This window comes from Eubalaena glacialis, chromosome 15 (assembly GCF_028564815.1).
Source record: "Eubalaena glacialis isolate mEubGla1 chromosome 15, mEubGla1.1.hap2.+ XY, whole genome shotgun sequence".
Taxonomy (NCBI): Eukaryota; Metazoa; Chordata; class Mammalia; order Artiodactyla; family Balaenidae; genus Eubalaena; species Eubalaena glacialis.
In genome coordinates, this window is record NC_083730.1 from 53,854,396 (window position 1) to 53,876,300 (window position 21,905).

Here is a 21,905-nt window from a genome sequence, read left to right on the forward strand (position 1 = left end):
GGCAGACTGTTTTTTTCCAAGTATGGGCTCAACAATATCTCCTATTCCATTTGCTGTTCTTATAATGTGACCTTGGAACTCCTCCTACTGAGCAACTTCTGAGTCCAGATCATAAAAATACCATGCACTTCTGCCTTGCTCTTTGGGGATGCTCACTCTGGGAACCTAGTGTCCAAGTAATGAGGAAGCTCAAACTAACCCATGTGGGAAGACTATATGGAGAAGCCCTGAGACTGAATAAGGAGAGAGAGAGAGATGCCAAGTATCTCCCATCTGTCTAGCCCTCTGCTGTTCCAGCTCCAGCCACCATCTGTCTATAACTGCAGAAGACCCGGAGACAGAACCACCCAGCCCAGACCTTCCTGAATTCCTGAGGCACAGAAGCTATGAAAGATAAGAAAATGGTTGTTGTTCTAATCCTCTAAATTACTGGAGTGACTTATTTTTCAGCAATAGTACTCACAACACCTTATTTAGTCAAAATTATCTAGGTAATTTTAGTTTAAGTCCTAGTTAAACTCATTAGTTTAAGCTCTAGTTTCACCTCCATATGATACTTGCTTCAAATATATTGGGGAAACTATCATCTTCTTAGATTAAGTAGATAAATTTGAAGCCAAAGTTGTCATACTTTAGTTTTTCCCTTTTCTACAAAACTGAGGAAAACATTATCAGGAACTGGTCCCAGGAAAAAACTAATCTTTTTTTTTTTTTTTTAAATAAGTTTATTTATTAATTTTTGGCTGTGTTGGGTCTTCGTTTCTGTGCGAGGGCTTTCTCTAGTTGCAGCGAGCAGGGGCCACTCTTCATCGCGGCGCGCGGGCCTCTCACTCTCGCGGCCTCTCTTGTTGCGGAGCACAGGCTCCAGATGCGCAGGCTCAGGAGTTGTGGCTCACGGGCCCAGTTGCTCCGCGGCAAGTGGGATCCTCCCAGACAAGGGCTTGAACCCGTGTCCCCTGCATTGGCAGGCAGATTCTCAACCACTGCACCACCAGGGAAGCCCCCAAAACTAATCTTAAAAGCAAAGTCATCTTCTTAAGAAGAAAGTTATTTAAGCGTCATTTACTATAAAAAGACAATAAATCACTGTTAAGGTTTACTTTTTTTTTTTTTCAACATCTTTATTGGAGTATAATTGCTCTACAATGGTGCATTAGCTTCTGCTGTATAACAAAGTGAATCAGCTATACATATACATATATCCCCATATCTCCTCCCTCTTGCATCTCCCTCCCACCCTCCCTATCCCACCCCTCTAGGTGGTCACAAAGCACGGAGCTGATCTCCCTGTGCCATACAGCTGCTTCCCACCAACCATCCATTCTACATTTGGTAGTGTATATATGTCCATGCCACTCTCTCACCTCGTCCCAGCCCACACCTCCCCCTCCCCGTATCCTCAAGTCCACTCTGCACGTGTCTTTATTCCTGTCCTACCCCTTTGTTCTTCAGAATCATTTTTTTTTTTAAGATTCCATATATATGTGCTAGCATATGGTATTTGTTTTTCTCTTTCTGACTTACTTCACTCTGTATGACAGACTCAAGGTCCATCCACCTCACTACAAATAACTCAATTTCGTTTCTTTTTATGGCTGAGTAATATTCCATTGTATATATGTGCCACATCTTCTTTATCTGTTCATCTGTTGATGGACACTTAGGTTGCTTCCACGTCCTGGCTATTGTAAATAGAGCTGCAATGAACATTGTGGTACATGACTCTTTTTGAATTATGGTTTTCTCAGGGTATATGCCTGGTAGTGGGATTGCTGGGTCGTACGGTAATTCTATTTTTAGTTTTTTAAGGAACCTCCATACTGTTCTCCATAGTGGCTGTATCAATTTATATTCCCACCAACAGTGTAAGAGGGTCCCTTTTCTCCACACCCTCTCCAGCATTTATTGTTGGTACATTTTTTGATGATGGCCATTCTGACCGGTGGGAGGTGATACCTCACTGTGGTTTTGATTTGCATTTCTCTAATGATTAGTTATGTTGAGCACCCTTTCATGTGTTTGTTGGCAATCTGTATATCTTCTTGGGAGAAATGTCTATTTAGGTCTTCTGCCCAATTTTGGATTGGATTGTTTGTTTTTTTGATATTGAGCTGCATGAGCTGCTTGTATATTTTGGAGATTAATCCTTTGTCAGTTGCTTCGTTTGCAAATATTTTCTCCCATTCTGAGGGTTGTCTTTTCATCTTGTTTATGATTTCCTTTGCTGTGCAAAAGCTTTTAAGTTTCATTAGGTCCCATTTGTTTATTTTTGTTTTTATTTCCCTTTCTCTAGGAGGTGGGTCAAAAAGGATCTTGCTGTGATTTATGTCACAGAGTGTTCTACCTATGTTTTCCTCTAAGAGTTTTATAGTGTCTGGCCTTACATTTAGGTCTTTAATCCATATTGAGTTTATTTTTGTGTATGGTGTTAGGGAGTGTTCTAATTTCATTCTTTTACATGTAGCTGTCCAGTTTCCCCAGCACCACTTATTGAAGAGGCTGTCTTTTCTCCATTGTATACTCTTGCCTCCTGTATCAAAGATAAGGTGATCATATGTGAGTGGGTTTATCTCTGGGCTATCTATCCTGTTCCACTGATCTATATTTCTGTTTTTGTGCCAGTACCATATCGTCTTGATTACTGTAGCTTTGTAGTATAGTCTGAAGTCAGGGAGCCTGATTCCTCCAGCTCCGTTTTTCTTTCTCAAGATTGTTTTGGCTATTCGGGGTCTTTTGTTGTTTCCATACAAATTGTGAAATTTTTTGTTCTAGTTCTGTGAACAATGTCATTGGTAGTTTGACAGGGATTGCACTGAATCTGTAAATTGCTTTGGGTAGTATAGTCATTTTCACAGTGCTGATTCTTCCAATCCAAGAACATGGTATAGCTCTCCATTTGTCTGTATCGTCTTTAATTTCTTTCATCAGTGTCTTATAGTTTTCTGAAATACAGGTCTTTTGTCTCCTCTTCTTTTTGTTGCAATGGTAAATGGGATTGTTTCCTTAATTTCTCTTTCAGATTTTTCATTGTTAGTGTATAGGAATGCAAGAGATTTCTGTGCATTAATTTTGTATCCTGCTGCTTTACCAAATTCATTGATTAGCTCTAGTAGTTTTCTGGTAGCATCTTTAGGATTCTCTATGTATAACATCATGTCATCTGCAAACAGTGACAGTTTTACTTCTTTTCTGATTTGGATTCCTTTTATTTCTTTTTCTTCTCTGATTGCTGTGGCTAAAACTTCCAAAACTATGTTGAATAATGGTGGTGAGAGTGGACAACTTTGTCTTGTTCCTGATCTTAGTGGAAATAGTTTCAGTTTTTCACCACTGAGAATGATGTTGGCTGTGGGTTTGCCATATATGGCCTTTATTATGTTGAGCTAAGTTCCCTCTATGCCTACTTTCTGGAGGGTTTTTATCATAAACGGGTGTTGAATTTTGTTGAAAGCTTTTTCTGCATCTATTGAGATGATCATATGGTTTTTCTCCTTCAATTTGTTAATATGGTTTATCACACTGATTGATTTCCATATATTGAAGAATCCTTGCATTCCTGGGATAAACCCCACTTGATCATGGTGTATGATCCTTTTAATGTGCTGTTGGATTCTGTTTGCTAGTATTTTGTTGAGGATTTTTGCATCTATGTTCATCAGTGATATTGGCCTGTAGTTTTCTTTTTTTTGTGACATCTTTGTCTGGTTTTGGTATCAGGGTGATGGTGGCCTCGTAGAATGAGTTTGGGAGTGTTCCTCCCTCTGCTATATTTTGGAAGAGTTTGAGAAGGATAGGTGTTAGCTCTTCTCTAAATGTTTGATAGAATTCACCTGTGAAGCCATCTGGTCCTGGGCTTTTGTTTGTTGGAAGATGTTTAATCACAGTTTCAATTTCAGTGCTTGTGATTGGTCTGTTTATATTTTCTATTTCTTCCTGGTTCAGTCTCAGAAGGTTGTGCTTTTCTAAGAATTTGTCCACTTCTTCCAGGTTGTCCACTTAATTGGCATATAGGTGCTTGTAGTAATCTCTCATGATCCTTTGTATTTCTGCAGTGACAGTTGTTACTTCTCCTTTTTCATTTCTAATTCTATTGCTTAGAGTCTTCTCCCTTTTTTTTCTTGATGAGTCTGGCTAATGGTTTATCAATTTTGTTTATCTTCTCAGAGAACCATCTTTAATTTTATTGATCTTTGCTGTCATTTCCTTCATTTCCTTTTATTTCTGATCTGATCTTTATGATTTCTTTCCTTCTGCTAACTTTGGGGTTTTTTTGTTCTTATTTCTCTAATTGCTTTAGGTGTAAGGTTAGGTTGTTTGAGATTTTTCTTGTTTCTTGAGGTAGGATTGTATTGCTATAAAGTTACCTCTTAGAACTGCTTTTGCTGCGTCCCATAGGTTTTGGGTCGTCATGTTTTCATTGTCATTTGTTTCTAGGAATTTGTTGATTTCGTCTTTGATTTCTTCACTGATCTCTTGGTTATTTAGTAGTGTACTGTTTAGCCTCCATGTGTTTGTATTTTTTACATTTTTTTCCAGTAATTGATATCTAGTCTTATAGCATTGTGGTCAGAAAAGATACTTGATACGATTTCAATTTTCTTAAATTTACCAAGGCTTGATTTGTGACTGAAGATATGATCTATCCTGGAGAATGCTGCATGAGCACTTGAGAAAAAAGTGTATTCTGCTGGTTTTGGATGGAATATCCTAGAAATATCAATTAAGTCCATCTTGTTTAATGTGTCATTTAAAGCTTGTGTTTCCTTATTTATTTTCCATTGGATGATCTGTCCATTGGTGAAAGTGGGGTGTTAAATGTCCCCTACTATTATTGTGTTACTGTTGATTTCCCCTTTTATGGCTGTTAGCATTTACCTTATGTATTGAGGTGCTCCTATGTTGTGTGCATAAATATTTACAATTGTTATATCTTCTTCTTGGATTGATCCCTTGATCATTATGTAGTGTCCTTCTTTGTCTCTTGTAACAGTCTTTAAAGTCTATTTTGTCTGATATGAGAATTGCTACTCCAGCTTTCTTTTGATTTCCATTTGCATGGAATATCTTTTTCCATCCCCTCACTTTCAGTCTGTACCTGTCCCTAGGTCTGAAGTGGGTCTCTTGTAGACAGCATATATATGAGTCTTGTTTTTGTATCCATTCAGCCAGTGTATGTCTTTTTCTTGGAGCATTTAATCCATTTACATTTAAGGTAGTTATCAGTATGTATGTTCCTATTACCATTTTCTTAATTGTTTTGGGTTTGTTATTGTAGGTCTTTTCCTTCTCTTGTGTTTCCTGCCTAGAGAAGTTCCTTTAGCATTTGTTGTAAAGCTGGTTTGGTGGTGCTGAATTCTCTTAGCTTTTGCTTGTCTGTAAAGGCTTTAATTTCTCTGTCAAATCCGAATGATATCCTTGCTGGGTAGAGTAATCTTGGTTGTAGGTTTTTTCCTTTCATCTCTTTAAATATGTCCTGCAGCACCCTTCTGGCTTGCAGAGTTTCTGCTGAAAGATCAGCTGTTAACCTTATGGGGATTCCCTTGTATGTTATTTGTTGCTTTTCCCTTGCTGCTTTTAATATTTTTTCTTTGTATTTAATTTTTGATTGTTTGATTAATATGTGTCTTGCCATGTTCTCCTTGGATTTATCCTCTATGGGACTCTCTGTGCTTCCTGGACTTGACTATTTCCTTTCCCATATTAGGCGAGTTTTCCACTATAATCTCTTCAAATATTTTCTCAGTCCCTTTCTTTTTCTCTTCTTCTTCTGGGACCCCTATAATTCGAATGTTGGTGTGTTTAATGTTGTCCCAGAGGTCTCTGAGGCTGTCCTCAATTCTTTCCATTCTTTTTTCTTTATTCTGCTCTGTGGTAGTTATTTCCACTATTTTATCTTTCAGGTCACTTATCCGTTCTTCTGTCTCAGTTATTCTGCTATTGATTCCTTCTAGAGAATTTTTAATTTCATTCACTGTGTTGTTCATCATTGTTTGTTTGCTCTTGAGTTCTTCTAGGTCCTTGATATACGTTTCTTGTATTTTCTCCATTCTATTTCCAAGATTTTGGATCATCTTTTCTATCATTATTCTGAATTCTTTTTCAGGTAGACTGCCTATTTCCTCTTCATTTGTTTGGTTGGGTGGGTTTTTACCTTGCTCCTTCATCTGCTGTGTGTTTCTCTGTCTTCTCATTTTGCTTAACTTACTGTGTTTGGGGTCTCCTTTTTGCAGGCTGCAGGGCTGTAGTTCCCATTGTTTTTGGTGTCTGCCCCCAGTGGGTAAGGTTGGTTCAGTGGGTTGTGTAGGCTTCCTGGTGGAGGGGACTGGTGTCTGTGTTCTGGTGGATGAGGCTGGATCTTGTCTTTCTGGTGGGTAGGACCGTGTCTAGGGGTGTTTTTTGGGGTCTGTGAACTTAGCATGATTTTAGGCAGCCTCTCTGCTAATGGGTGGGGTTGTGTTCCTGTCTTGCTAGTTGTTTGGCATGGGGTGTCCAGCACTGGAGCTTGCTGGTCGTTGAGTGGAGGTGGGTCTTAGCATTGAGACAAAGACCTCTGGGAGAGCTCTTGCCGACTGATATTACGTGGGGCCGGGAGGTCTCTGGTGAACCAATGTCCTGAACTCGGCTCTTCCACCTCAGAGGCTCAGGCCTGAAAGCTGGCTGGAGCACCAAGACCCTGTCAGCCACATGGCAGGAGAAGGTGGGCCATGAGTTGGGTGTCAGCCACTGCCCTGTTGTAGCTCTGTTGCAGCTGTCTCCAAAGGTCACCCAGATACATTGGGTTATTCCACCATTCCTCAGAACTTGCACATGCCTGTCTGGGATTTGTAGATGTCCTCCTGATACTCTTCATTGAAATACCTTGCATTCATGGTGGTGAGAGGTATGCTAATAGTGTTGGTTCTCTTCAGTTCAGAGACTGGGACAGTCTGAGCCTTCATGTGGCCAAGTCAGGAGCAGCTGGCCAACGGTCCCAAAGTGATAACATGTCAGATTCCAAGAAGGCTTTCTGTAGCGCCCGAGCAGTAGTCCCAAGCAGCCGCTCAGCTGCAGCACTGACCGGGGAACTCGGTGGGACCCTCAAATGAGGATTTCTGCTGGCCCTAGAGCCTAACTTGCCCACCCAGGCAAGGAGCTGAGGAGAGCGTCTTCTGGCCCCATCTCACCAGAGGAGCGGACACCTGGTTAAGGTTTACTTTTAATAGGTACTGTCCTCTCAACGTAGGCAGCCAGGTACTTGATTGAATGGATATTATTACTCAAGAACAAAGAATTAAGGCAAAGGCTATTAAAATTTTCTCTCACTTACTGCATTTGGGGCAGCAAGAGATAAGGTGTTTCTTAAGAAGCAAGGACAAGACTGGCTGTTTTACTACTGGGCCCTGAGCAGGTAGACTAGAGAATATTCAGCAGAAGATAGAAAATGCACACACACTCTGAATGTCCTCAATTTCTAAGAGACGATCATTGGAAAAGGCCTCTGTTTTCAGCCCTGCATCCTCACGTGGCAGGTCCTAACTCTTTAACACATAAGGGTGATGAATGACAACTATTCCCAGTCTAGTTGATCTCATGTCATATGCCTCTGTAGTTAGGAATGTTGCTAAGGTGGTGCCAAATGAAATCCTTCCATTGTTCCCACCTCTTTCAGAAAATCAAGGCTTTAGATGAAGAATTAACAGTTTCTCACTACAAAGGGCTGTAGACTCCTAGTTTTGCCAAATCTCCTTTTCTATAGAAGTAGAATATGGCAGAGTCACTCACTCATCATATACACTATCATTCTTAGTTTACTGCTAATTTGCAAATCTATACTAATACTTCTCAGTGGAATCCTCCCTTTTTTTCCTTATCAAATTGCTTTGGAAAATAATATTTCTAAAACATGACTCTCAAGATTCCCTTTATACCTTTTATAAAAAAATTATCTAAACCAGGGATCAGGAAACTTTTTCTTAAAGGGTCAGACAGTAAATATTTTAGGCCTGTGGGGCCATAAGGTCTCTGCAGAAACTACTCAGCTCTGCTGCTGTGTTCAACAAGCAGCCATAGGCAATAAATAAACAAGTGAGTGAGGCTGGGTTCCAGTAAAACTTTACTTACAAAACTGGCAGCTGGCTTTAGTTTGCTGACCCCTGGAAACAACTTGAATTCTTTTGGAAATAAAAATTATTTTTACTAAAGACTTTTTTCCTGAAATATTGACACTAAGCTTTACTAAAGAGAAATCTAGTATTATGAGAATGGGGGGGAAAAAAACTGGTTTATGGTGAAGAGGTCACTTATACTCATCAGTGCAATGGTATGTCTATAAACTTCCCTCCACATTTGTATTAAAATTAAAAAAAAAAAATCAAATCTTACTTGGACTTTTTTCTCCCTTCTGCTCTTGATTCTTCATTTTTAAAAGCACAGTTTCACTAACCAATGTACAGTCCATGTCCACTGTCTCTCCTCCTGCTAATCTTGACTGACTGCCATCCTGAATAAATATTTAAAAATTCAAAATTTTAACAATTATTCCTTTACGGCCTAATATTTACTTTTTTTGGGGGGGGGTGGGGTAAAATATACATAACATAAATGTTTCCATTTTAATCATTTTTTAAGTGTACACTTACTTTTCAGTAGCATTAAGTAATATTTACCTTTACCCTTTAGGAATATAGATACATTTAGGTTTAAATGCCTGTAAACCATTTTTAGCTTTGACATACAAGCATCGTCTCTCAAGCCTAGGAAAAGGACTGCTGCCAAGCATGAGAGAACTGTGTGTTACCACGATCCCTGGAGCTTCCTTTCTTCCCTAATCTGCTTCACAGAAATTAACATCAATGTACACTAAGAAGAAAAGTTCATAAGTCAAATTTGATTTCTTAATGGATATTTATTACTCTAGCAACTGTTAAATAGTTTATTAATATGCTACCAAGTGAAAGAGAACTTCTCAAACTATGAAGAACCTAAATACAAACCAAAAAATTTATTTATGCTATGAATTTTAATGAAAAAATATACAGCATTTAAAAAAATTAGTCAACTGGGAAAAATGAAATTTTTTTCTTGAAGGTAGATTAAGTTAATCAAGGCATATGACAGATTATTTTGATAAAAAATAAAACTATTTAAAATATGTAATTAGCATTTTACATTAGTTTAAAACTATATTTTTCAGCAAAGTTCTCTAAAGTCAAAAAGTATTATTACACTTTCAAAAATACCATAATGTTGGCATAATAAGTGTTATTATTTCATAGTTTTCTGAATAAATACATGAAGGCTGTAAGAGGTATGTGATTACCTCAAGGTCACAGAGTCAGGACAGCAGGGTGACTAACAATACACTAGAATAACCACATGGGCTTTGGTTCTATTTTCTAACTTACCTTTGTATCTACTACAGTGATATCCATTTTATACTGAGAAAGGTCTGCTCCTGGATCTATACTCCACTGGATGTTTTCAAAGGATACATCTTAGATAAGGAGAAAAAAATGCACAATTAAAAACAAATTTTAAAAATTCTCATCACTTTAAAACATTATGGGACCCACAGAATAAGAGAAAAGTTTTGCAAATCATATGTCTGATAAAGGACTTGTACCTAGAATATATAAAGAACTGTCACAACTCAATAATAAGACAATTACTCCAATTAAGAATAAGCAAAGGACCTGAATAGACAGTCTTTCAAAGAAGATATACAACTGGCCAATAAGTACATGAAAAGATGCGCAACATCATTAGCCATCAGGGAAAGGCAAATCAAAACCACAGTTGAGATATAACTTCACACCCACAGGATAGCTAGAATCAAAGAGACAGACAGTAACAAGTGTTGGTGAGAATGTGGAGAAATTGGAACCCTCAAAATGTGAAGAAATTGGAACCCTCACATGCTGCTGGTGGGAATGTAAAACGTTGTAGCTCCTTTGGAAGAAAGTTAGATAGTTCCTCAAAAGGTTAAACACAGAGTTAGCACATGCAAATGTTTACAGATATACGTGTAAATGCAAAGAAAAGGACAGGCTATCTAAGGGGTGAGGAACAAGGTTTGGACGATAAATTTCTACTTTTTATATTTAAAAAATCTGTATAGTTTAAATTTTTTAAAGCTTTCTTTTTGTAAAGAAAATAAGAAACAACTACATAGAACAGGTAAATCTATAAAATCACCTATAAAAGTAGGTATTAAAGATGTCAATTTATTTTTTCAAAAAGCAGAAGAGCAGGAAAATCACATGTAAAGTGAAACCAATAAGAATTGTGCTATAAACACAGAAACACACAGGGATAAGATATTTTTTCTGAAAATAATTCAGTCTATCCAAAGAATATACATAATATATTACAATACTCAATTTAAAGTCATTAAAAAAGAGTAGAAATGCTATTTATAGTGTACATACCTTGGTTGTTTTGTAGAGACTTTGTTTTAGCAATTCTACATGGATTTAACTGAAGAACTGATGCAAGTTCACATGCTCCATGGACTGACCTGGTTTTTACTTTTATAGGCTCACGAGAACCAGCACCCTAAAACAGAAAGAATTATTAGCATCTAGGAGAAATCACAAACAACCATTTTAATCAGAATCCTTGAACATTTAACACAAACCTTCATGTCGTCAAAAAGATTCTCTGTCTCCAAACTTTCACGTGGACGTAGAGGGATTTTAAAGATAGAATTTTCTTCCTTTATTTGTAACAGTGTTTTATTATCCGGAGATTTACTCAAGGACTGGAGGAGGGACTCCTGTAAACTGCTGGGCTCTTCTGGGGAATCTTTGGTTAACCCACAGCTCCCACTCAAGGCCTTACGGCTTGAGGAAGAGCCCTTTGGAACAGGCTTCAAAACCTCATAGAGAGTCACTTGCCTAAATCCGATTTTAGAGTTCTCACTTCCTTGGCTTTTCTCTTGACGCTGAATAGCTGAAAATCGATCAGACAGATCCAGAGGTTTATCCATCACATAGTCTCCATTCATGTAAGAATGACTATCCGGTGGAAAAGGAAAAGCATTTTCTTTATCAAAGGAGGCTTGGGGGCAGCTTACTTCATCTTCACTTTCTTCCTCGATTTTCTTCCTTTTGGTTCGGCCTCCCAGTGATTTCAGGGGTACTACATGTTTATCTTTATCAGTAACAGTATCTTTAATGTGATCAATACTATCCTGTTCACTTGTATTTTTATTTATAAGCATCTGCTTATTAGAAGATGACTGGTTAGTGATCTTCTTCACTTCAGCCCCAATATTATGATGTGTGAAAAGGGCACCATCTTCAGATTTTGATCTAGGATTCTCTGATCTAGAATTAGAAGTGTTGCTGAAAGGCATTGTTTTCAGATGGTTTTTTTTCCCAGTCTCTAAAAGAGAAGGGGACAAACTTGTATTCAAACCTAAACTACTTTTCACATTAGAGGTAGCTCCAAATACAGGAGATGATACCCGAGTAGTCAATTCTTCTTGAGGAGGAGTCTTTGAATTAGAATCTGAAAATCTAAAAAAATAAAGAGCGGTAAAGCTTTTTTCCTATTAAAGAAATAGAGTAAAAATTAAAAGACAAGCATAATGAGAAAACTTTTGCTAATATAGAATTATTAACAGTAAGGTCTTATCCACATCTTAGAGGCAGACCATTAACCAAAATTTAAGATACAATATAGTTGCTGGCTTCTCTTTATTTGGCTGACAAAAAGCAGAGGGAAATGATACAGCAAACCTATCTCAATACAATGATATTCCTATCTATAAATATTTTTCCTAAGTAACTTAAATAAATTCACTATATAAGAAAATCATATTTTAATAAATCCCACTAGGGACCCAAATTCTTTTGCTGTTACGAAATCTTATCATGAGTAACTCCAAGAAACAAAATTCTTATACTACAGAATTGAACATAACTCAAGACCCAGCCTGCCTGTAGCAGAGGAGACAGCTGTGGCAGTAGAAAGAGCATTAGGGTTAAGTTTGAAGACGTGGAATGGCTAAGAGCTCTGACTCTCATACTTAATAGTTGTGTGGTCTTAAAAAGACATTTAACCTTTGTGAAGCTGCATTTTTGTTGACTGTAAAAAATGGGGGTAATAAAACCTACTTTAATGAGTTACTATGATGACAAATTAAATGTGATACATGTATCTAATACTGAAAGCTCTTTTAAAAAGCAAAGTGCTACATAAATATAGGTATTGTTAGTTAATGGATGTTCTGAAATTAGTAAAAACAAGATGTATCCCAATCTTGGAAGCTCATCTGAACTAATGATGGATTTCATAAAATGTCCAGTTTTTGAAAATACAAACCCAGAAGGGATGATTGGATCTTTAAAGGAGATAAGGCTGGGACCTCTTAAGTACTCCTTGATAGAAGTACAGAAAGAATCTAAAAGTAATATCCATCTCTCTACATTAACGCAAAAAGTCCTCAATTGGTCATAAACTGGGGGAAATATTTTTTTAAGTAAAAATTAGTACAACCAGAATAACAAGCTGAGGGAGAGAAATAGTTTAAATATATGGAACTCACTGTAATGGAATTTCAACGACAGTTTATAAGTTTTTACCAAAGTGCCCCAAATTACCTTAAACTATCTTCACTATTTCTTCTAGATTCCTCAAAAGGTTTTTTGTGATCTCCTTCCAGACAGTGGTAGAGCTCATCACCAAGAGGGCTCATAGGACCTCGAGATTCCTTCAATAATAAAAGATAAAGTACATAAATACAATGGAAGATTATTAATTCTCTCTTTTTTTTTTGGCCGTGCCACACAGCATGCGGGATCTTAGTTCCCTGACCAGGGATCAAACCCGTGCCCCCTGCAGTGGAAGCATGGAGTCTTAACCACTGGACTGCCAGGGTAGTCCCAAGATTATTTATTCTTAAAAAGGAATGAAATACTGATACACGTTATGATGTGGATGAGGCTAAGCGAAAGACGCCAGACTCAAAAGCCACATATATGATCCCATTTATATATAATTATCCAGAATAGGTAAATTCACAAGGACAGAAAGCAGACTGGTGGTTGCCAATTCCAAAAAACAAGATTAGTTAGATTAGAGGAAGGGAATAGAGATGACTGATTATACTTATAGGAAACAAATTTAAAAGGATCCTTTAGAGAGCTGTGCTTCCCGAACTTTAACATGCATACAAATCAACTGAGGATCTTGTGAAAATATAAGTTCTCTTTCAGTAGGTCTGGGGTTAGGTTTGAGATTTTCTATCTCTGACAAACCTCCAAGGATGCAGATGCTGTCGGCCTGTGGATCACACTTTGAGCAGCAGGTCTTTAGAGATCAGTTCCCTTACTAGATTTGGTGTCTAAACTACTGACTTGCCAGGTTTATGGGCAGGACGGAATTTAAAAACCATTAAAACATTTAAAGTTCAAAGGGTAAAAACTACCCAGCATCACTTGAAGAGAGATTTAAAACTAGAAAGGACCAAAAAAAAAAAAAAAAAAAAAATTCAAATGCAGTGAAAAACCAATTCAATGGTTTGAATATACATTTACATATATTAAATGTATATTCAATGTATACATTTACTGACTAAAGCAAAAGAATAGTTTTAAAGCTGTACCAAAATGAAACTTCCCTAAGATTGAAGAATTCAAGGTTTCCATTTTTTAGGGATCAATTAAGAAAAAAAGTAAATGTGTCTGATGCAAGGAAGAACTAAAATAACGAAAAGAAAATCATGGGGTCAATTTCTGACTCAATCCCTAAAGCTTTGGTCTAATTGGATTGGCGTTTATAAGGACAAAGATGAATTAAAGCATCTATAGTAGATCCAAGAATTCAGCCTGTCTTCCAAATCAAAGCCTGGTTTAAAGGATATTGAAAAGATCCAATAAATTCTGAAATCAACCTAAAGGTTTAAGACTTCTCTTAAAGTCTTCTGTTAGTTGGAACAGGGTAGGGAGGAGAGGGGGATGGGGAAGAGGGTTGCTAAATCCTCTAAGCCATATAAATTTTGATTCAACCCACAACCTATATATCCCAATAATTCTAAAGATTCTAGATTTCTGTGACTGCCTGGGGTGAATAATATAAATGGGCCTTTCTAGTCACATCAATTTTTGTTCTAGGCCTTTATCCAATAATCTTTGGATAAAATAATTTTTCTCTTGCTTAATTCTCTAAAAACTGACCTCAAAAGACACTAATTAACTCATATTATCACCAAAGTAAACAATTACTTACAGACTCATCTTGAACACTAAGTCCAAGTGTTTCAGCAACAACTGTAGCTAAATTATCAGGAGGATAACTGCTTTTTCCATGTGTATCTAAGTTTAAAAAAAAACAAACACATTATACAATTGTAGAAACAAGACGTATGAAAAAATACGTAAAAGGAAAGGAAAAGCTCAAAGGACCACTTTACAAAATGGCACTGAACAATTTTTAAAATTCTACGTAAAGTCCAAAATATCTACTATAAATTGCAATAAGTTGCAGGTATCTAGCATCTACTCTTGCCAAACTTTTTCAGCTAGGTTTTCTATTTTTCCTAAATGAATTGAATGTTAACAGGTAGATTATTTTTCTTAGTGCCACTGAAAAAAAAAATCATAAAAAACATATAATTAAATGGATTTCTCATGATACAAGACACAGCATGAGTATCAAACCGTATTTATATAGTAACCTTTCATGAAAACACTCTTTCATGAGAGTTTCACTTCATGAAAACTCTCACAGTGCAGAGAGATTTTCAGCACTGCATAATTTTCAAGTTTTAAGCTAACACATATTTATACAGAATTCACCTGTGTTCAAATATTTTATAAAGTTTTATGTATACAAAGTTTCAATAAGTCAACAAGTATTTATGTAGCACATACTATGTCTCAGGCATTGTGCTACGAAAAGAAAAGGTTGTTGTCCTCAAGGAGCTTATGGGCTGCTATAGTTGAAAGGTAAAAAGAAAATTGCAATAAAATGTGATAAACATTAAAGGTAAATAAAAGGGGTGATTTAAACACAGAGCAAGGACTCCTAAATCTGCCTTGAGAAATCAAGGAAAGCTCACCAAGTGATGACTAAGCTGACCCTTGAGAGAAAAAGGAATTAAACTGGGCTGGGGGCAGAGAGGATTCTAGGTACGTGGAAGGTGCGACATGTGAAACAAAACTGCAGTTCAGGCAACTACATGTGGTTCAACTGCTGGAAATCAAAGTGCAAAAGATATAATGGTGGTTAGGACATGAGCGCAGACAGGTTGATAAGGGATCAGATTATGCTAAAGAATTTAAAATTTATCCTGTAGGCAATGAAGAGATATCCAAGGGTTTTTTAATGGAGGACAGATGCAATATTTGGGCTAAAAAGGTAATTCAGACAGGCTGACAGAACAAGAAGCACTCACTAATAGGCAAAGGGACTAATTAGATTACTAAAAGAGTCTCATGAGAGATGCTGATGGCCCAAACTAGTATAATGTGGGTGCAGAAGAATGTGCATGACAGATGTGTAGGAGGTGCAATCAATAAGACTTGGAGACTATTTACATATGAGAGTTGAAGAAGAAGGAATCTAAGATGACTCGAAGTTTTCTGATTTAGGCAACTCAAAGAGGTATGTAAACTGTCATTCACTGAGGCTATAAATAAAAGGATGAGCAGGTCTGACAAGAAAGCTTCACTTTGGACATGCTGAAGTGGAAGGATATCCAGGTATAGATGTTCAACAGCAGGCAGATACATCAGTTTGGAATTCAAGAGAGAAGTCTTGGAAAGAGATAGATTTGGAACTTATTATCATATAGGTGGTAGCAGAATACTAACTCTAAGTGAAGATTCCTCCAGAAACAGAAAATGAGAGAAGAATAGGCCAAGGATCATATATACTGGGGACAGTGACATTTAAAAGACAGATGGAGAAAGAATAGCCAGTAATGGAAGGTGAAAAATGAACAATAAGTAAGAGAATCAGGAGAGTGGCACCACTTCAAGAAAGAGTGTGTGCAATGTCAAATGTCATAGAAAGGTCAAGTAAGATAAAGACTGGTAAGCATTCACTAGATTTAACAACCAGGAGGTCTCTGATGACTACTGCCGAGCAGTTCCAATATAATGAGTGAGAGAAGAGAGTGTGAGGATGTGTCCCCTTTTCTCCCCCGCTTCCTCTCCCTCTTTTCCGCCCTCCTTCCTCCCTTCCCCTGCACCCCTTTTTCTTCCTGGAGTGAATGGAAGCTGACAGAAAGGAGAAATTGAGCACAGACTGCTTTTTCAGCTTTGAAGAGAAGCTCTAGCTAAGAGTGGAGACAATTAAGAGGGGGTTATTTTAAAAGACAAAAGATAACATGTATGTTTATGTTGAAAAGAAAGAACCTGCAGAGAAGCTGGAGATACAGGATAAGAGAACAACTGATGGAGTAAAGTTCTGGCAGCAGCAGAAGAAAACGGGCTCCCGAGAGCTGAGAAGCAAGGTTCTGACACAGTCTAACATCCCCTGCAGCCTTTGCCTGACAGTCTGTCTATACACATGCACACAAACATACGTACACTAATATAAAATGATTTGTAGCTTTCAGAGTATAGGCTCTGTACTAATATAAAATGATAAGTGATTAACCATGGCCAGTCCTTCCACTTGTGCTCTGCATTTCATCTCCTCTCACTTTTTCAAGGATCTAGCAATTGTTCCCTCTTTCTCCAGAATTACTAATTTCTCTCTTTACAAGATCATTCCATCAGCATAAAAACATGCTGAATATGCTATAATAGTCCATCTTTTAAAATCCTCCCTGGACCCATGTTTCTCTTTAGCCACTGTCCATTCTCCCTTCCCCCTTCACCACAAAAAGGCCCTGAAGGACTTGTTCACAAGTGCTCCTTCCCGTTCTCTTGAATATGATAGTCTAGTTGATCACCCCTACACTTTAACAATTCTCATTAAGAGTTAAACACTCAATGATCCCCAGGGGACCAAATCCAACGGTCAATTCTCAGTCTTCATCTTCTGCGACCTATCAGCACTGTTCTCCACAGTGACCACTCCCTCCTTTCTCTCTTGGTTTAAAGGACGCCACTTTATCTTGGTTCTCCTATCTCACTGGCAGCTCCTTCTCTGGCTACTTGGTTGTTCCTCATTTTCACAATCTCTAAATCACCATCCCAATAGCTGCGATACTGCCTCCGAGGAGGTGAAAATGGTTCTTGGGGGGCAGAAAAATCTTTTTATGTATGAGACAGAGATACACATACACTCAATACAGTATATCTGCAGTATTAAAATCCCATGGGGGAAGTGATGGGGTGGGGGCGGGGGGTGGGAGTCTAAAAAGGCCAGGTGGGAGTGATAATTAAAAAAAGCTGAGAATCACTCCTTTACATAATGGAGTGCCTCAGGGCTAAGTACTGGAACTTCTTCTCTTTCCCATCTTCACTCACTTGCTTGGCGATCTCATCCAGTCTCATGGCTTCAGACACCACCTACATGCTAACAACTTCCATTTGTATCTCTATGCTAGACTTTTCTACATTCACACCCACCTACCCATCCAAAATCTTTACCTGAATGTCTACCCGGCATCTGAAAACAAAATATTCTCAAAACCAAACCCCTACCCTCAGCCACCCTGCAAACCTCCTGCTCCATCTCTCTCTTCTTAGCAAATAGCAACTCTGAAGAACAGAGTTGCCCAAACCAGTCTCCCTTTCACTCACTCCGCCCCAGCCACACAGGGCTCCTTAATGTTCCTCAATCAAACCAAAGAGCACCCTCACCTCAAGGCCTTTGTGCTCACTGACTTCTCCACCTGGAATGCCCTTGCCTCGGAAATCCACATGACTCACTTGCTTCCCTCAGTCTCTGCTCAAATGTTGCTTTTGAAGTGAGGCTTTCTAATATCTCTTCTTACCCTGCTTTATTTTTCTTCAGAGTCCCTGATCCATCTGACATATATTTATTTTCTCTCTTCCCCAACTAGATTGTAAGCTCTATGAGGTTAAAGGTTTTGTTTTGTTTAGTGCCCGGTATACATTAGGCATTCAAATATTTGCTGAATGAATGAGTAAACCACAGTAAAGCCTTATTTACTTAAAATTACTAGCAATTGTAATTAATGTGGATAGGGATATTAACATGAATTAATAACAGGATAACATTACATTCCAATATGAAAAAGACTGCTAAACAACAAATAATACAAACAAAATTATATGGAAAATATTTTAAAATGTCTAATTCAGATGGTCACTCTTGTCCACTAATTTTAAACTTATAAAGTAATCTCAGTATCTTGCTTACTAGCCACTGGAGCTTGACTCTGATCACAAGTGTCAGCCACTAGAATTTCACGTTCATTATGTTTATGTTGTGGATGAGTTGAAGACTTTGGTACTTTTCTCAATTCTAAGGGAAAAAAGAAGAGAGATTACATATAAACAATCATGAAAAATGATAAGCCAATACAAATCTATCTTTAAATGCACTAGAAGTGCATTTTATTGACGTAACTAATATTCTAAAAAGGTTATTCCTTTAGTTTCACTGAGAAATAAAGTTGGAAGTTAGGACAGTGGGGTAGAGAGGACTGGAACAGATAAATTCTTCTGACCTAAGCCTTCTAGAGTTGTAATATTTTAATGTATCTTTTCCTTGTGTATCATTGCAAATCAGTAGGTTCATTTGAAATGAATATTGCATCATACAGCTTTTTCAATCTTTGTTTTAGAGTTTTCATTTTCTGGAAGGAAAGCTGAAACATGCTTTATCAGAAATCATTCCACTATTTAAGGGTTTAATTCAAAGAAAACCAAAAGAAGGACAAAGTAAAGGGAAATAGACTTTTACTAATTATAACTAGAAATTATCATTAAAAAGCAGTATACATGTAAAAATAAACAAGCATGGGTGGTTAGAAAGAGAAAAGGAGTAACTAGTCATTAAATTAGTTTTAACATAATTTGCATGGCTCAAAAGCATATTTTAAAAGCAGAATTTCATATTCCAAGTAAAAACGATCAGAACAAGATTAAAACTGACAAAGTTTTAAATAGTTACAGGTTATTCTCATACAATGAAGAAATAAACCAAGAGCATTTTAATAGATACAAAAGACGACTTTTCCTAAAAAAGAAAATTGCTGTGATTTGTTTTTCTGGATATTCTTTCAGATGGATTTAAACATGATCTAAATTATGCCGATGCTTATCTGTAGTGATTCATGTTCTATCTGATACCAGACTAAAAGGCCCACAAATGTTCATTCTAAATCCATGACCTTACATTTTAATTTAGCTAATTACGTGTAAGATTTTTAACAATTCTTTTGTTTTCCACTAGATGGTGATGCAAGCTCATATAAAATGGGGGAAAACTGTGTCAATTTTCCAGTATCAAAGATTAAGATCTACTGTTTCTTTAAAAGGCATAGCTACTGTCAACAATTTATTTGCATTAGAAAAATATCTCTAAGACTGTGTATACTCCTTACCCTCAAATGCTTTCCTTGTTACAAACAGTTTAGGTTAAGATGAAAGTTTTAGATATATTTACTTTCAGATTAATATTAAAAGGAATAAGCACTGTATCATGTCACAGGATAAATTTCAGGACTACGTGAAAAGGTAGTTCCAAAGCATTTAGGAGAAATGGTAAACTGGCCCGGAATTAGAAATATGCCACTGACAAGCCACGAAGTAGATACATTATAAAGCCATTTCTTGATTTACCGCCAAGTGCTACATATTATAAAAAATAAAAATAGCTAGTTAAAGCGTTGGTGGGAGTAGCTGTGGATAAGACTTGGAAAGTACAAAAGTTTAGAGCCAGGAAGATCTATATTTGAATTTTGACTCATCTAATTACTTGAGAGGTTACTTAACCCCTCTAAAGAGCAAATCTTTCCTCATCTATAAAACGAAGGTGCTAGTAGCTACCTCAAACCTGTCATGAGGATTAAAACACAGTAATAATGTATTCAGATCAGCATAATAACCAGCACACAGTAGGTGGAACTTAATGTTAGGATATCTCCTCTTTCCATGTATCCCACTCAGATATATACACACAGGAATAGTTTTTAACTAAAAAGAAAAAAGGGAAAAAACTATTCACTACCTTTGTAAAATGCTGAGTGTTTACATATTCAGATGAGCAACACACGTCTATACATAATACGGGCAGTAGGTGCCTTCCCAGTCACTTCACTAATGGAAGTTAAACTTACAGTTGTAACGTAAGTTACCTGAAAAATGACTATCTTCCTAACAATCGATGAATACTTTTTTTTTTAAACAGAATCAGGTAACTAAACTACAACTCCAATCCTCACCATGTGCACACCCAGAGTGCTCCAGTTTAGTATGTGTTTGTTCTACGTATCGGACGTGGAGGTTCTCCTTCCTTCGTAGTCGGTTAGCGCCAGAAAATGAAAAGGTTGTTATTGGTGAATCTGGAATAACATCTTCCTCAGTTTCAAGATCGGTTGCTTGATGTGGTTGATCATTCCTAGAGGAAAATAAGGACAACTGAATGAAAATTAGTTTGATAAATATTTATTAAAACATCTAGCATATGGTATGAGTGACAGCAGAACACAGGTATGAAGCTGTAGGAGATATAATTCCTTGCATCTGATGTTCCAAGTCTAAATACAAGGATTAGAGAAGTACTCACATGACTAGAGTACCAGGTAGGGAATATTACTGTGAGAAGTGAAGTAGAAAGTGTAGTTGGTGGTACTTGAGGTGAAATTAAAAGAATTTCAAATGGCAGAGGAAATCAGCAGAGGATCCTCCAAGTTTGAGTAAAGGCAGGCAGTAATGTGTACTTGTGTTAGAGAAAGACAAGCCGGAACTACATGAAGGAGAGCCTCGACTAAGTGCGCACATAATTTAAAAAGCAAGAGGAAAGGAATTAAGGTTTTAGAGCATGGAAGTAATGTGACAATCTAGCAGCAAGACTGTGCAAGATTGACTGGGACAGAAAGAAAGGAAGTAGTGGCAGGAGCTTCTCTGGGTTTGAACTGGAATTCTGAAGATAGGTATGGAAAGGAAGGGACCAGTGTTAAACACTGTGGCAACAGAATCAACAAGACTTGGCAAATGACAAATTCAGGGTGATAAATAATACTAACACTGGTAACACCAACAGTTGTTGCAGGTTTACACTGGCAGGCACTATTCAAAGCGTTACATGTATCAGTTTAAGTATAAGGTATTATCATTATTACTCTCATTTTACAAACAGAAAATACAGATACAGAGGTTAAGTCACTTACTAAAATAAAATAGTAAGGGCTTCCCTGGTGGCGCAGTGGTTGAGAATCTGCCTGCCAATGCATGGGACACGGGTTCAAGCCCTGTTCTGGGAAGATCCCACATGCTGCAGAGCAACTAAGTACGTGCACCACAACTACTGAGCCTGTACTCTAGAACCTGTGAGCCACAACTACTGAAGCCCAAGTGCCTAGAGCCCATGCTCTGCAACAAGAGAAGCCACCACAATGAGAAGCCCGTGCACCACAATGAAGAGCAGCCCCCACTCAACCCAACTAGAGAAAGCCCACGCACAGCAACGAAGACCCAATGCAGCCAAAAATAAATAAATAAATTTATAAAAAATAAAATAAAATAAAAACGTTTAACAGAAGCAGGATCTAAACCCTGGCAGCCAGACTCCCAGGACAACACTGTTATCCTTGGTATAGACCATGGGACTGATGACTGACTACAAGTAGGACTCAGACTTTGAATTTCTACTTCTGCGTCTATCCACGCTCACAGTACTCTCAACATATCAGTCAGAACAGTCTTATTAAAACTTACGTCATATCATGTCACTCTTCTGATTAAACCCCGTCACATCTCCCCACTTCACTGAAAACACAAGCCAAACTCCTTATAATGATTGATCTGATCATCCCCCTCCCCCATTACCTCTGA

The 21,905-nt window shown here is 37.5% G+C and overlaps 1 protein-coding gene across 3 annotated transcripts in view; it reads right to left on the minus strand.

Annotated features, from left to right (window-relative positions):
- Window positions 1-21,905, minus strand: part of RBBP8 (RB binding protein 8, endonuclease) — a 96,062-nt gene that overhangs the window by 14,762 nt on the left and 59,395 nt on the right. For all 3 annotated transcript variants that reach the window (XM_061169310.1, XM_061169309.1, XM_061169311.1), the window contains 8 exons: window positions 20,294-20,469; window positions 18,265-18,369; window positions 14,212-14,297; window positions 12,585-12,694; window positions 10,616-11,498; window positions 10,407-10,533; window positions 9,384-9,472; window positions 8,362-8,479 (listed from right to left, as the gene is read on the minus strand). In XM_061169310.1, coding sequence (XP_061025293.1) covers window positions 8,362-8,479; window positions 9,384-9,472; window positions 10,407-10,533; window positions 10,616-11,498; window positions 12,585-12,694; window positions 14,212-14,297; window positions 18,265-18,369; window positions 20,294-20,469 — 1,694 coding nt within the window. The remainder of the gene's footprint in view (window positions 1-8,361; window positions 8,480-9,383; window positions 9,473-10,406; window positions 10,534-10,615; window positions 11,499-12,584; window positions 12,695-14,211; window positions 14,298-18,264; window positions 18,370-20,293; window positions 20,470-21,905) is intronic.